Below are 15,482 nucleotides of genomic sequence, written 5' to 3' on the forward strand. Positions count from 1 at the left end.
GCCGCCGTTGCTAGGCAGCGGCTCCATGGGGCCGCGGAGGCCGCAGGCCTCGGGCCTGGCCCCGGGGGGATCCCGGAGGCGGCGGGGGGCGGCCGCTGGGGCCCGGGGGGGCTCCGAGGGTCGCCCCGGTGAGGTGGCCGCTTCCACCAGCCTGCCGCCGCTGGTGCGGGGCCCGACGCGCTGCTTCCTCCGCTGTACGCTGGGCCCGCTGCTGTGGGCAGGCCCCGCGCCCCCTGGCGCGGCCCTCGTCCGCCTCAGGTGGTGGGGGGAGACCTCGGGAGGCACCGTCCTGAAGGTCGGGGGGCCCGGGGGGCAGGGGGCGGCCAGCAGCCGCTTTGCTGTCCGCTGTGGGCCCCGGCAGCTCGCTGCCTATCTGACGGGTGAGCATGGAGGTCCTGGAGGGTGTCCGGGGAAGGGGTGTGAGGGGTTTGGGGCACGAGTCCTGTGAGGGGCTGCTGAGGGACCTGGGGGGGTTTGGGCTGGAGAAGAGGAGGCTCAGGGCAGAGCTTATTGCTCTCTGCAACTGCCTGAAAGGAAGGGGTGGGGAGCTGGGGGGCGGCCTCTGCTCACAGGGAAGCAGGGCCAGGAGCAGAGGGAACGGCCTCGAGTTGTGCCAGGGGAGGCTCAGGTTGGCAATGAGGAGACATTTCTTCTCAGCAAGAGCGGTCAGGCCTTGGGACGGGTTGCCCAGGGAGGTGGGGGAGTCCCCGTCCCTGGGGGTGTTCAAGGAGAGGCTGGACGTGGTGCTTGGGGACAGGGCTTGGTGGTGACATCGGTGGTTGGACCTGATGATTTTGGAGGGCTTTTCCAATCCTAATGGCTCTGGGATTCTGGATCAGGAAGGTTTTGTTGTCGCCCTGGGGGCTGGCAGCCATCCTGCTGGCGGTTGAGGTTTGGGCGGGTCTCCAAAACACTGCCGCCGCCTGTCATTGCGAGGTCAGGCGGCTGTTAGTAGCATATTTCCCACGTTAATTATGCATTTTAATTTCTAAGAGTGTGAAGAGTACAAAGACATTCAGATGAGCTTGTGCTGTTACCAGGGCAGTGCTTTACCTGCTGCCTGATGCCCAAAGAACTTCGTGCCCAGAGAACGGAGCTGCTGAAGGATCTAAGGAACAAGGCTTTTTGAGGAGCAGCCGAGGGAGCTGGGGTTGTTTGGCCTGGAGAGAAGGAGGCTCAAGGGAGACCATGTTGTGCTCTATGATTGCCTTGGTTGGTTGTAGTGAGAGAGGATCGGGTTCTTCTCCCAAGCACTGAGTGATAAGACAAGGGGAAATGGCCTCAAGTTGTGCCAGGGGAGGTTTGGGTTGGATTTTGGGAGAAATTTCTTTACTAGAAGGGTTGTGAGGGCTTGAAACAGGGTGTCCAGGGAAGTGGGTGAGTCACCATCCCTGCAGGTCTTCAAGAGACGTTTAGATATAGAGCTTGGCGACATGATTTAGTGGTTGACTTTAGGACTAGATAAAGGTTGGGCTGGATTATCTCAGTGATCTTTTCCAATCTGACTGATTCTGTGATCCAATTTCCCAATCTTCTAGAGCTTTATGTTAACCTCCAGAATCTCGTTCATTTTACCCGACAGCTTTCAGTCGCGTTTAATCGTGGCCTTGCCGTGTCACTGAAGTGAAACTCCTCCTGATTTTTGCAGATATGGGCGTGCTTGGCCTCGAGGTGATGACCAAACCCGACCACCTTCCGCTTGGCAGAGTGCAGATCACCGAACTGCCCCAGCTCTCTCCCAGCCACCCGATCGGCGGCTTTTTCACCATACTTTCACCGACATCTGAGAAACTGGGAGAGCTGCAGGTAGTCTTTGCTCCCATTTTTGTTGTCCTATATAATGCTATAATGCAGAATAATCAGGTGTCAGGACCTGGTTGTGCTCTGTATACACCCTACAGACCTGCCCCCTGCCCTAAAACATTTACAGATTAAGGTAGGAAATAAAAAAAATGAGTATTAATGATGTTGACACCGTTTCCATTAGAAGGATGTGTGGCATTGGTAGTTCAGTTTCAGTAAGAAAATGTTTGGACCCTACAGCAAGGGTGAGTTTTTAACAGTGGATTTAAAAGTAAATAGTTCTGGATAGTTTCTCTAGATAGTTCTGATGTTTCTCTAGAGCCTCACAGGGCTGATATTTGTAAAATATTTGGAAATCTGGAGAAAAGAAAGTGCACTTCTGGTCTGCAGCCCTGGCTCTGGCTAATTTACGCTGAAAGACAGTTGCCCGTGGTTTGGAAACGTGGAATGTGAAATAAATAGCTGTAGATATGTCCGGGTTTCAAGATGTTACCCAGCTGAATGATAGAAATATCGCTTTGTGTGAAAAAGTGAGAGCTTTCCCTATCATGAATAGTGAAATTCAACAGAGTATGTGCTGCACTTAGTTAAGAAATAGACGAAATGCTATTTTCACATTCTATTTTTCAGGTTTCACTGGTTCTCGAACCTCTGTCAGAAACCTGTGACACCGGCAGCTCTGTCCCAGCCCCAGATGGAAGGTTGGGTACCACTCCTGCTCAGGGAAGCAGCAAGCCCCAGTTTCTTGCTCCGTCACCACAACCTAAGCACACACGGATCCCTGCTGCTGGCCAGGAGCCTGCTGACAGTAGCAGAGCCACAACTCCCAGGTATTTTTTCTTTGCCATAACAAAATTCTGCCTCGCTTTGCACTTCACACTTTTCTTAAATCAGTGAGAATACACTTGTGGATTATGGAAGAGTTGATTTTCTTTGAACACGCCTTTTATGAACTCCAGAACGTTCAGCTTTTAAGAGCCTACAGGGACAGTTTCTCATCTGGTATGAAATTGCATCCTGCAATGACTTAGTTCCATCTATGCTAGTTGAGGTGCCACGAGTCCTTTATTTACAGCTTGAGTCAGTCTGGCTGATGGGATGAGTGGGAAATGAGGAGTCAGTAAAATGAGATGGCACATTTCTTGTTGGAGTGGGTACAAAAGGGAAGCAGCTGCAGCGCTGGGGAGAATTTGAAGAGGTTTGAATCCTTTCACTGCTCCACTTCAAATGGATCAAATACTGTTTTCTTTTTCAATAGAGGAAAGGACCATTTATTCTTTCAAGAGAACTCTGAAAACATAAAAGACATCTCTCCTGCTTCCCACCACCGTCTGATTTTACCAGATGAACATTTAAAAGCGAATCCTTTAAAGCAGCAAGTGTCGTTTCCCACCAGCACTGATCCCGATGCGCCTCCCAGAGCAAACACACGGGTGTTCTCTTTGCATAACCCAGCTACAAAGGACCTGCTCTCAGGTTTGTATGCAGCTGGCAGAGAGAGATGTAAGGAAAAGTGACTCTTGCATGCTCTTGCTGTATTACCTCAAACAGAAAAGGGTAACAAAAAAAATGTTTACTTAAAAAAAATAATATTTTAACGTGCCTGAGCCCTGACCTGGAGGGATAAAGGAAAAGGAGGTTCAGCTTCGCAGCCTGTTTAGTCATTGCCATATCTTCTGAGATGGCCATCAAAGGTGCCACTCCTGCTCAAACAGGGATTGGGAGGGTTTCTCTGCCATTTTCTGATGGAAAATGGTTTCTTTTCCATCGCCTGCTAATTAATTAGCATCCCTTTTCAATCATGGACTGGATTCAAATGAGCAAGTTTCCATATGCATAGTCTTTGGTCTTTGGAGTTTTTATATTTTATCTATTTATTGAGAAGACTTTAAATTACACTGCTGATGAGGCATCCTAAGGTGACAGGCTACTTTTCCATAAATTAATCTTGCTACTGTTTCTTAATTAACACCCTTCTAATGCCAGCCTTGTGTGTGCAGATGAGTTATTTGTACAGCTGTGAGTGGGAGACTGCCAGAGGATTGCTGTCACTCCCAGCTGTGCTTTATGGTGTATGGCATGCACTGAACCTCTATTATGTCAAGATCTCTGTATAGTAGTATAAAATAGAAGGTTTGTGACTGTATCCAGCATGTTTACTGTGTTTACACACAGCTTTTAAACTGCATTTGAATGCTGAGGTTTCATCCTTCCACTTATTTCTCAGCTCTTCTGGATCAAGGCAATAAACTCCGCGATGCCATGGTTGTTTCTGCAATGAAGTCCAGCCCGGACATGGAGATTGAACTGAGTGAAGTGCCTCCTTTTGTGGAGACGGATGGTTTCAAAGCAGCAGCAAAGTAAGCTTGGGAAGGGGGAAGTGAGATTTAGCTCCAAAACGTTAATTTTTGAGGCCTTAGCAGGAAAACTTGAAAAACTGAGATTCACGTGATGTATTTTAGCATTCTCAGTCAAATGGGAAATTAATGTCTTCATCAGGAAAAGTTTCCATTTTGTAAACTGATTTTAATCATTGTGTAGTAAGCCTTGATTTAAATAATTCTGTTTTGCACTGTTTTTATATATAGTACAGAATTATTTCATAATGAAATATCAAACGTTGGTAAAGAGTAGGAGTATGATAAAGAACATAGCAAATTAAATGTTACTTGCTCACAGAGAACAGGTTTTCAAAGAATTTTAAGTAATTAGTGACACAAAGTGAGTGCTTTTGTATATTCTAATTTGCTTCTATTGGTGCCAAAACACCCATGAAAATTTGCATCTATACCTGTGTTCTCAGAGTTAGCAGTCATCATTTATTTATATACAATATTTATATAAATATAGAATATTTATAGAATATATAAATATAGAATATTTATATAAATATATTTATATATTTATTTATATATAAAAATTATCGGTGGCTCATCTTTTGAAGTGTAGATGTGCATACGTGCTTCCTGTGCGATGAATTAATCAGGACAATTACACAAGTTAACATTCGCCATGCACTGAAGAGCTCAGTCTGTAAGAAAAGAAGTCCTGGTGTTTTTGCTCAAACTATTCATTAAAAAAAAAGATGATTTGTTGGACTCTACAGGAAAAATTCACAGAGTGTCACTTATAAACATCTTGACTTTCTCAAGCCCTCTCTCTTCTTCCTTGCAGCAACTGTGTTTAAACTGCAGGATTGGGCCATCTTGACACATTGCAAAGTGTAAGATTTTTGAATGAGAAACGTGACTGGCAGCAGACTGCAGGGTTGTAGGAAGTTTTTGTGTACCTGGAGGTTAAGCTACAAATTGGAGAAGGAAAATTGAATTGGAAAAACCTTTGCTCTTTGCCCTGTTTGTGACTGATATCCTGAGTGTGCCAGAAAGATTTAATACCTTTATTTTTCCTTTTACTGCTCTCTGTGCTTGTTAACCAGGAGCCCAAACATCTTGAACTCGGGTTTTGTGCCTGCTCCTGAAGATCCCCATCCCTTCACATCTGACATCACAAGTCAGCAATTGGACCTCAACTCTGAGGAGAGAGCAATACAGTTACTGCTGGGCAAGTGAGTGTAATGCACTGAAGATTACTGTAGAATTGCCCTTTTTTGTCCACTTTACACTGAAAAATGCCTTTTGACCTTCATATTCTCCACATTTCTTTATCAGCTTGCACTCAGCTTTAATATATGACAACCTGGGTGGCTCAAAGTCCCTTGCTCTAAAGAAGACAGGAAGATTAATCACAATCTTTGATAAAATTTAAGTTACTTAAAAGTTGTAACTGTTGTGTCCTAAAATATTGAAATGGAAGTAAATACAGTGTTTCTGTGAAAAACTTAGTCTGTAAATTAAAAATAGAGAGGACTATTAGTTATTTTTAATCTTTCTCCAAGTATTAAGTTGACCTTTCTCTCTTATTTTGTGAAGAGTAGCAAGAGTACAACCAATGCTTCCATTGTCTCTATTCCAATCAGGGGTAGGAGGCATATGACTTCTGTGTCAGATGTGGTTCAGAATTTCAGTTCCTATGTCCTGTTCCCTGCACTTATTTTTTCTCTGTGATTGCTGGGTAACAGTGAAGAGTTTGCAGGTCATAAAATGGTTTTGAACTTATAGCACAGATAGAAAACACTTAGAAACCAAAAACTAGAAACCAAACAAAACTCAATTTGCTCTAACCATGCTTTAAAGATAGTTTTATTTATGTACTGAAACACAGTTTGTGTTTATTTTTGATTATTCTTAAGAATTACTGAGAACTTAAAGAGACCCAAAAGGTGTACAGAGCTTGTGAATTAGTATTATAGGTAGCTGTTTTCAGATACCTTTCACAATGAGGGTCATCAAGCACTGGAACAGGTTGCCCAAAGGGGCTGTGGAGTCTCCAAGTTAGCAGATATTCAAAACCCAACTGGACAGTTTCCCAATTTCCATGCTCTAGCTTTGAGCAGCGGGTTGGACTAGATGATCTCCAGAGGTCCCTTCCAACTTCAACCGTTCTGTGGTTCTATGTGCATGTATTCACATGTTTTTTATTTCAGATAGGTCCAGAGGTGGTATTGCAAGGACTGTTAGCTGGGCACAGTGCTGCGCAATCATAGTTTGGCTGTTTCCAGAGGCAGTGTAGCACAGATCCTGTATAAAATAGCCAGTATTGCCAGAATTTGCATGAAATGGACTGCAGAAGTTGCAATGCTAAGCTATGTTTGTTTTTTTTTTCTCTTGTGTCCACAGTGCTGACTTATCTCCTGTGCATTTCTGGGATCAGACAGGTTCCCTTTGGGATTCTCTGTCCATTGGGAGCGAGGTGTATGACAGCGAGCTCAATGACCCCCACTACGACCAGAGTCTGCTAGAGAGTCTTTTTTACACGGCTCCTGTAAGTGCAAAGCAAAAGGAAGGTGCTTAAGATGCAGTCCCTAAGGGGAAAGAAAATCAGGAGCCTGTATCACAAATAAATTAAAAAAAATCAGTAGTAGTAAAGTTTAATAAAGTATCGTACAGAAACTTGTAAGAATGTTGCTTAAAATTAGTAATATTAATAATATTAATACTATAAAGACTAAAACGTCAGGTGTTGAATTTGGAAATCGTGAGGACTTAGGCTGTCCACAAAACCTTGTTTTTTATACGTCTGTGAAAAAAAAAGTTACAATATTATTTGTTTCAAATTATGCAATCCATAAGCTGTGGGTTGTTTTTTTCTTTTTGTATCCCTTTTTGACAATAGCTGACTTCTTATTTTGCGTGCATTATTTCCATTTCAGAAATCAGACTCCAGTTTAAGTGATTTCCTCAGTGATGAAGACGTTAACCCTCCCAAAGAAACAGGCAAGACAAAAACTGTGAAGAAAACTGATTCTGCGAATCCCCAGAAGGATTCTAGTGCCTTTGATCAGGATCAGAAAGTGACAGAAATTAAGCCCAGGTAAATAGTTGTGACTCCTTTAGCAGCATCTTGCTTATTGTAAGCTGCTGTTGGCAAGGATGTTATGCTATGCTAATGCTATAACTGTGTTACCATGCTCTGTCATTATCACACAATTTACTGAATAACCATTTTGGTGGGGAATTTTCTTAGCATTTCTGGGAATGATAGAATCCAGGGGTAGCTGTGTGGTTACAGAAACTGTTTTAAAGAGGTGTAATTAGTGAAAATTGCGAGTTTGACAAAAATGCAATGAGCCTAATAATATTTTGAACTGTTAAAATAGAAATGCTAAGGTCTGAGCGAGTCTTTTGAGCTCTCACCCTGTCTTTTGGAACAGTAATCACTTTGTAACCTTCACCATAAATTAGTCCTTGTGCTGGAGAAAGCAGACTCCAGACCAGCTGTGTACAGTCCTGTGGCCTTGTGTATGTACCAGATATGAACAGCTCACATCCTGTGATCTGTCTTTGTGTAGCATTTCTAAGTGTGTAAAACATGAATCCACTTCACAGGAACAGAGATCACAGCAGCAGAGCATGTTTCACTGCTGCTCTGTGTTCTCTTCTATATCAGTTGTAATAAATTTCTTCCATTCTGACCTTAGCTAAATATATTTTTTTGTTCCCTAACACAGCACCAATAAAACTGCAGAATATTCTGGGATCAAAATTACTCTTTTTCTCTTGTGCTTTGACTTTCCCCTAACTTGGGTGAGGAACAAAGTTCATTTTTGGTTTTGTTTGTAGTCAGATACACTTTTGGCATATCAAGTAATTACGAAACTGCACATGCCACAAAGGAGCAAATGTCATGTAACTTAAATGCAAACCAAAAGCCTGAAAGCCCTTCTATTAATCACAGAATCACACTGTTGTTAAGATTGGAATGTACTTTTTGAGATCATCCAGCTCAACCTCCTGCTCAGGCAGGGTCAACTAGAGAGGTTGTCCAGGACCATTTCTGGTCAGGCTTTGAACATCTCTGCAGGTGGAGGCTCCACAACCTCTCTGGGCAACCACTTTTGGTATTTGACCACCACCCTCACAGCAAACAATTTTTTTTCTAGTTATGATCAAGCTTTTTCAAAGAAAGCTAACTCTTATGAGATTTGAAATGAAATTTCTTTAATGTTGAATATATTTTAAAAGTTTACGCAGATTGCATATTGTCACATGTTTTGTTTAAATAAGTAAAAAAGCGTCTGGTTATTTTATGTAATTTACAAAAAGAACCAGTAGCATTATGCTTCTTTGTTTGCTAGTTTGCGTGCATATGTACAAAAGATTCTGGATTCTAGCAAACAGACAGGAGAATTACAGTAAACAACAGTGAATTAGAAGTTTCTCTGTTTTATGTGCTTGTAACTGTGTCCTTCAAAAATCTGGTTATCAAGATTTACTAGTACAACACCAGTAAGTATTAAGGTTTGGATTTTTTTTTTTTGTCCTAATACAGCTCCAGACAATTATTTCTAAAACTTCTTACAAATGCTGCTGTTTTTATATTCAAGTAACATTCATATCTCCAGAGGCATCAGTACAAAACCATTTCCAAGTCAAGCCTTAGAAATACATTGTAAGTGAGATTATAAATTATGACAAAATTCCTGCTGCTGTTCCTCCGCAGCAGTGATGGATCCAAGCTGTTTCTTCAGCTCTTGTGTAGGACATGAAAAAAGCTTTTCTTTTTGAAGAGTTCACCTGCAATAAGCATCTGTCAAAACTCCAACAGCATGGAACGTGCTTTTTTTATTTATTTATTTATACTGCTACTAGTAGTATATATACTACTATTTTATTTATATTTATTATTGATGCTGCATATGGTATGATTTCTGTTACAGAGACCACCAAATTTGTTGTAAAAGGTACATTAAAATGTGTTTTTTAATGATCCAAGAGCAATTTTTAAATAACATCCTGCCAGGCTACAATTTTCCCTTCACACAGTCATGTTAAGAATGTTTGTGTAGACCTGATTCTCAGTTTTGTCTCTGCAGCTGCTCTCCTACTAGACAACTCGCTCCTCTGGATGTTCACACAGAAGAAATTCATGTCGCTTCCTTGAGCGTAGACAAGTTGGCTTTGCTGGGGAGAATACACCTGGCCAGAGTCATCATTGAAAGCTTGAGAATCCCTCCCGAGAGCACCCAGATTACCCCAAGAAAGAAAGGTTTGATGGGGAAGCCTCCAAGGCCTGCATCAGTTAATAAGTGGTAAGGGGGATTGTTTATTACCAGCTTCTTACCTGTGCCTTGGAGGTAGATGTTCCTGAGGTCTGTTTTGTCTCCAGTTTTACCTAAGCTCTTCAGGCTTCTGACGTCCTCCCATTTCTCTGGTCGTCTCGGCAAACTGTATGCTACAGATTTCTAAAAAGTAGAGGTGGGAATAATTTGCCCTGATGCAGTCTCACTTCAGGCTGTATTATTTCTAGTATTTTGGAAAAGTACAAATACAAATGTGCTTTGTACGTGGCTGTACACTGAAAACAAAAGGCATTTTTTAGAGGAGAACCAGACTTGCACGTAACCTATTGAAAGAATAAAATAGTTTAATTCTAAGATAATAGAGTGACTTAATAAATTGTGAATACAAAGTTTGTCTGCTATGTTTAGATTCATTATGTGCAATAGACTTGAGATGGAGTGTGATCACCCATTCACTTTTTTACTCGCAGTACCTTCTTCGTTGAGTACCACTTTCCTGTGGGAGCCTCCAAGAACGAAAAAGGACAGGTCTCTGTGACCACAGAAGTAGTTCGAATAGCTTCAAGTAAAATCACAGACGGTGGTAAGCCCATTCTTTTTCCCCTCTTGTATTTAGTCTTGTTGCTTGTGACATCAGTTAGAAATTAGTAGCGTTTTCTTTGCTGCATGAAAAATATTCTGTTTTGTATTATGATTGGTGGCACTTCCACAAACAGAGTTTGTGCACTGCAGGTAGTGGAATGCTCCTCTCTGGGAAGAAGAAACTAAGTGATTTTTGGTTTTCTTTCAAGAACTAATCACATTTTTTTTTCCTAGGGACCAAAATAGCAGGTCAGTATGTCCATTCCTTCATGTCAACATAAACCCAATATCCTTTCTGCAATAGTACTGAAGGTGATAAAATCTCAAATAAATTAATTAAATAAATTTTTATCTCAAATAAATACCCAGTTTCTCCAGGTACTGAAATATGTCACGTAACATGCAAGAGCTCAGAGTCTCCTGGATCCAAAAGCCCCTAACGAGTCCTACGCTCCAATCAGTAGATGTTCATCTCTTTACTGAGTTACCCCTCCTTGTATCCCTGAGAATGTTTTCGGTTACGTTTCTGTCCTTGATGAGCAGAAAATGATGCATTAGCATCATTCTTTGCCCAGTCTTCCCAGAAACTGGAATTCCAGGGTGACTTTCAAATGCCTTCCCAATATGGTCATTCACTGGCTTCGCATCTTTCTCTATTGAACTAATTCTGAGTTCTCCACCTGTGTACAGACAAAACTTCTGAACCTTGGCTGTTTGTAGCACAGGGCTAATACAGGCTCCTGCACTTTGTCTTGTGTAGGTAGATTCCAGCTCTTTGGAACTTAGAAAAATTGATGAGGCCAGAAATAATTTGAAGAAGCCATCTAGGCAATCCAAAGTCTCCTCATCTTTCCTGAGAGCTGCTTATCTCATTTGTTCAAGATCCTGAATGAGAGTGATTCCTTAGCCTCCCCGGGCAAGCTACAAAAGCGCTGCCCTTCCTGTCAGGAAGCTTTCCTTATATCTAACCTGAATTTTTGTCATCATAAGAATACTTATTTTATTCACTGTGAACAAGGAAAGCATACTACTTGATCACTGTTATTGTACTTCTCTTTTCCAGACTAAGCACCAATCCGTTCAGTCTTTTCTTGCAGATAATATTTTTCTCCAGAACCTGTGATTATTCTTGCATCTCTGCTTTTGACTCTGTCTTTATTCAAAGTGAGCCAAAACTGCCTTCCTGCTATTTCCTGGCCTTAGAAAATAAAGAACAGTTTAATTTGGGCTTGATGCTACTAAGTAATGCATAATTAGATGATCATGTGTATATCGGAGGAGTGATTATCTCCACAAGGAAGTCTATTAGTATTCAATTAATTTTGAATATTTGTTGCTCCTTTGAGAGAGGAAAAAAGTTAATTACCCACTGACTCGCAGCATAATTTAATAGGTTCAAATGTTGAGAGGTTCTTGTTGAGGGTTCTAGCAACAGCTCTTCCCATTTCAGCTTCCAGCCCTTCCTAATCTCTTATTTTGGCAGTTGTGCAAATGCTCTCTGGGTATTTGTCCATCATTGCTGGAAAAGCCATCACTTTTCCTCTCCTGCCTCCTGAACTTCCTGTGTCTCTATTCACCCTGCATATTCTCTGCAGAGACTGAAGATTTCTCTGTTTCTGATTCACTTCAAAAGACAGGTATTGATCCAGCTAAGAGCTCACAAGTCTCTGTCTTCCTTGCAGTGGTGAAATTTCAGCAGCGGTTTGTGTTCCCTGTTCGTTTCGGTGGAATGATGATAGAGCACTGGTGGAGCTCTGACCTTGCCTTTAAAATCTACATGAGAAAAAGCACCCAGAAAAAGGTACTCATTAAAAATTACTTATACTTTGTGTCCTGAAAAGCAAAAAAATACAGTCTTGGTGTTTCAGTTTCCTCCAGATACTTATGTACACTGTGTAGTAGCTTCAAGTCTTAAGCAATGCTTCTTTTTGATTGCTGACATCTCAGCCATCAGAGGCAAAACACACAAAAGCAACGTGGCTTGACTGAGCAGCTTCTTAACCAACCCTTGTAGGTGTTATGTAGGGAAATGACACTGTGCAGATTCTGTAAGTTGAACTAATTGCTCTTGAATCTTGTCACCCAGCTAAATGATTTGCTGAGTTCAAGACAAGCAACAAAAAAAAAGCCTTTCCCTTATCTTTACACAGCAAGAGCTCAGTTTTAAGCATATTGGATCAATTACAAACCTGAGTCTTTAATGAGAGCACAGGTAGTTTAGGTACACACACTGAGTGAACGTGGGTGCACTTGGTATTGTTGCTGTGATCAGGGTAAGGGGAATAATGTGAGTTGTGAGAAACTGGCATAACTTGCGCCTCTAGGAAAAAAAAAATCTTTATTTTGGGCAAATAGATGCAAGTAACCATATTTGCATAATCATCTGCATGTGTTAAAAGTCAGTTAGTAGTGTTAACTCAGCCTAGGTTTTGTTTTCATCACCGCCAAAGATATCTGTTCATCAAAGATATCTGCCCATCTGTTCTAAAAGGAGCTTTTCTTAAAATGAATTAATAAATTTTGTCTTTAAGTATGGAAATCTTGCTGAGCAGTGAGGATTTGGAATGTTAATTTTTGTATTAATCTAGAATTGTTTACAGTAGGTACTGCAAGAATTTTCCTTACAGTTTTCCTAGTGACACTTGAAATTGGAACTAAGGGAAACTTTCCTACAAATCCCTGTAGGTACCACTAATAAAGGTGGGGAGGATGAGTGGCTGACCATGGCTTTCCAGCTCTTTCAGAAGTCTTTTGCTTCACAGTATACTCTAAATTGTTTAGCCCTGACAGAAAGCTTACAAAATAATTTCTTTTTCTACCCTCAGCCAGTGGCCATTGGCTCAGCAGTGCTTCAGCTGTGCAAGGTTATTCAGTCGGAGTTGCTCACTGTCAGCGACGAGATACCTGTGGAAAAAGAGGGAGATCAGATACAAGTTGGACCACTAAAGGTATGGGTTTTACTACACACAGTTTGAATTAAACCACCCATTGTTAATGAATTTGGCCAGATGTTCTCTCTTCTTTTTTCTCTCCCTCTTTCTTTTCTGTTAATTTGCCAGGTCTCAGATATGGAAGTCTGTAAGGCCAATACAAGATCACATGAAACTTCCTTTTTCCATGGGGTTTTTGGAAAAATATTTAGCACGTTCTCCAAGTCTAAGGATTTTGGTGTGTGAAGTTCCTCTGGCTGCAGGGTGAAACAAGAGTCAATAAGCTAGGGTTTGGGTACAGAAACCAATCTGCTGGCAGACTTTGAGTGGCTCCAGGTCTGGGAGCTTTGGCAAAATGAGAACAGGGACACTGCAGCTGGACTCAGCTAATGAGTCCACATCAAACTTCTTCGGCTGTTTCTGACAGATGGTCTTGAATGCCTCTTCTTTGGATGTGCCTTTAATACCCTTTAGCAATAGATACTGTTTGGGATCTTTTCCCCCAATCTCTTGCCTCATTCCTCCTAATTCTTAGGCATTTTTAGAATTCTTAATTCTTGAGTCTGGTTATTTTATTTCCCTTAACTGGGTATTTTATGGCTTGAGTCCTTTCTTTATCATGCTGCCTTATCTTCTGAGTTCAATTTGTTGTTCTTCCTGTCTTGTCATGTGAGGAAAAAATAGGAGCCCAGAGAAGGGCAAGAATTTAGGGCCAGCTGAAATCAGCAAGGAATGCAAAGGTGAAAGAACAGTGAAAGAACTTTGATAGAGAAACACTTCTTTTTCATAATTTTCCTTGAGCAGTAATTGCTGTAACAAGGTGAAGATAATGATAATTATGATGTTTTGTCACAGAACTTTTCACCTTGGCTAATTAAATGTTCAGCGCACTTTTCAGCCACATTCGTGACTGGTTTTACTTTTTTCCTTTATTCATCTGCACTTGTATATTTTTGTACTTGGGTTACTGCTTTATCTGATAAAACTGGTTATTTATCAGCTTATTTTGCAGTTATTTAACAGTTTATTTTGCACTCAGAGCTGTAGCTTGTAGCCAGCTGCATCTAAAGGTAAGCACTCTGGGTGATGATCTAACACAGTTCTGGAACAAACCACACAATGCTTTTTTCTGAGTTCACGTTGCAGTCTCTTGTCTTGGCACATCTGATCAGCTCGCTCTGCCTTGTTCCATACAGGTATCCTTAGAGCTCGCTGCTGACAACAAAGACTTCACCAGCACCACTGCCAGGTCAGCAGCGGCTGCGCAGCAAGTCCCAGCTCATGCCGTAAGAAGTCCCCGGCTGGAATTCCGGGAGCCCAACAGAAATGGTGTAAATGCAGAAAGCTGTGTGAAATTCAGCAGCCGTGAGGACCTGCAGAAGACAGGAGCAGCCAGCACGAACGTTCGGTGGCCACCACAGGCTGTATCGGCCTCTGGGGCCCGTAATCTGATGGCACAAACACCTGCATCTGAAGATTACGGGTTATTGCTGCACGTGCTGCTGATGGTGCCCGATGGGAAGGATTTTATTGCTGAGCAGTACGGGCTCCACTCTTCTTGCAACGTGTATTTAAACTGCAAGCTGCTCAGCACAGAGGAGGCGACAAGATCTGCTGTCATATGGGGCACGACACAACCCGCCTTTAATTTTTCTCAGGCAAGTCACCTTTCTTCCACGTTAAACTGATTTAAAAGTGCTATTCCACCCCGACACCTGTTTCAAAGATGGTTTTCTGTATGTAGGAACCTCTGCTTGGCTCTGTCCAACACACTAAAAGTACTTTCAGCATTGTTTTGGCTGCTTTGCACAGTTTGAAATGCAGCTCCTTGAATCACCCAAATAATAAATGAGACTCGAAATACAAAAGAGAAACAGTTGGAAAAGTTTAGGTTAAAACTGGGCACAAAATTTGATGTCTCCTTTCTCTGTCTTGAAAAGAAAGCATTGAGGATGGCATCCTAATATGTAGATGTAGATTTTTTTTATTATTATTATTTTGTTCCGTTGCTTTGTGTTCTCCTTCTTCATAACAGATTTATCAGCACAGAAGTGGGAGTTTCTATCCTAACATGGGCCAGAGCCTTCCCACAGCAAACAGCAGAATTTCAGATATTTAATAATTCGAGTCTGTGATATTTTCCTGGACATATTTCCTTGGAAAAGTCAGGATGCTCAAATGCATTTGCTTTGTTTTTAGCAATGCCTAGGGATTTGTGAGACTTCTCACTCTTCAACTGAAAACGTGAAATGTACAAACAGCACGAGCTGTCTGAAATAGTTGTGTGAAATGATTTAGCTGTGGTTTAGTAAGTAGGCGTTAAAGCTAAAAGCAATTGTTTTTAAGGTAGTTAAAATTTGTATAAATTGCCTTTATTTTCCTGGCTTGCTCTTTTCCAAGCCTACCAGTTTTCTGACACTTACTGGGCAATTTAATTTTTAATTTCCATTTCTGAAGAACACAGTTCTGTATGCTGTGGAATAATACAGTGCTACCAGAACTCTCTGCACAAAACAAGTAACTTCCAG

General features: G+C 41.6%; 1 protein-coding gene across 1 annotated transcript in view; it reads left to right on the top strand.

Moving 5' to 3' along the window:
* Positions 1-25: 25 nt before the first annotated feature.
* C2CD3 (C2 domain containing 3 centriole elongation regulator) overlaps positions 26-15,482 on the top strand; it is a gene marked incomplete at its 5' end in the record, with an annotated part of 48,225 nt that continues 32,768 nt past the window's right edge. The window contains 13 exons of the mRNA XM_084294867.1: positions 26-380; positions 1,649-1,806; positions 2,434-2,633; positions 3,062-3,279; positions 4,031-4,163; positions 5,240-5,368; positions 6,540-6,684; positions 7,073-7,233; positions 9,236-9,451; positions 9,913-10,025; positions 11,707-11,825; positions 12,850-12,972; positions 14,151-14,612. Coding sequence (XP_084150993.1) covers positions 26-380; positions 1,649-1,806; positions 2,434-2,633; positions 3,062-3,279; positions 4,031-4,163; positions 5,240-5,368; positions 6,540-6,684; positions 7,073-7,233; positions 9,236-9,451; positions 9,913-10,025; positions 11,707-11,825; positions 12,850-12,972; positions 14,151-14,612 — 2,532 coding nt within the window. The remainder of the gene's footprint in view (positions 381-1,648; positions 1,807-2,433; positions 2,634-3,061; positions 3,280-4,030; positions 4,164-5,239; positions 5,369-6,539; positions 6,685-7,072; positions 7,234-9,235; positions 9,452-9,912; positions 10,026-11,706; positions 11,826-12,849; positions 12,973-14,150; positions 14,613-15,482) is intronic.

Source organism: Netta rufina, assembly GCF_964035555.1.
Source record: "Netta rufina genome assembly, chromosome: 1".
Lineage (NCBI taxonomy): Eukaryota > Metazoa > Chordata > Aves > Anseriformes > Anatidae > Netta > Netta rufina.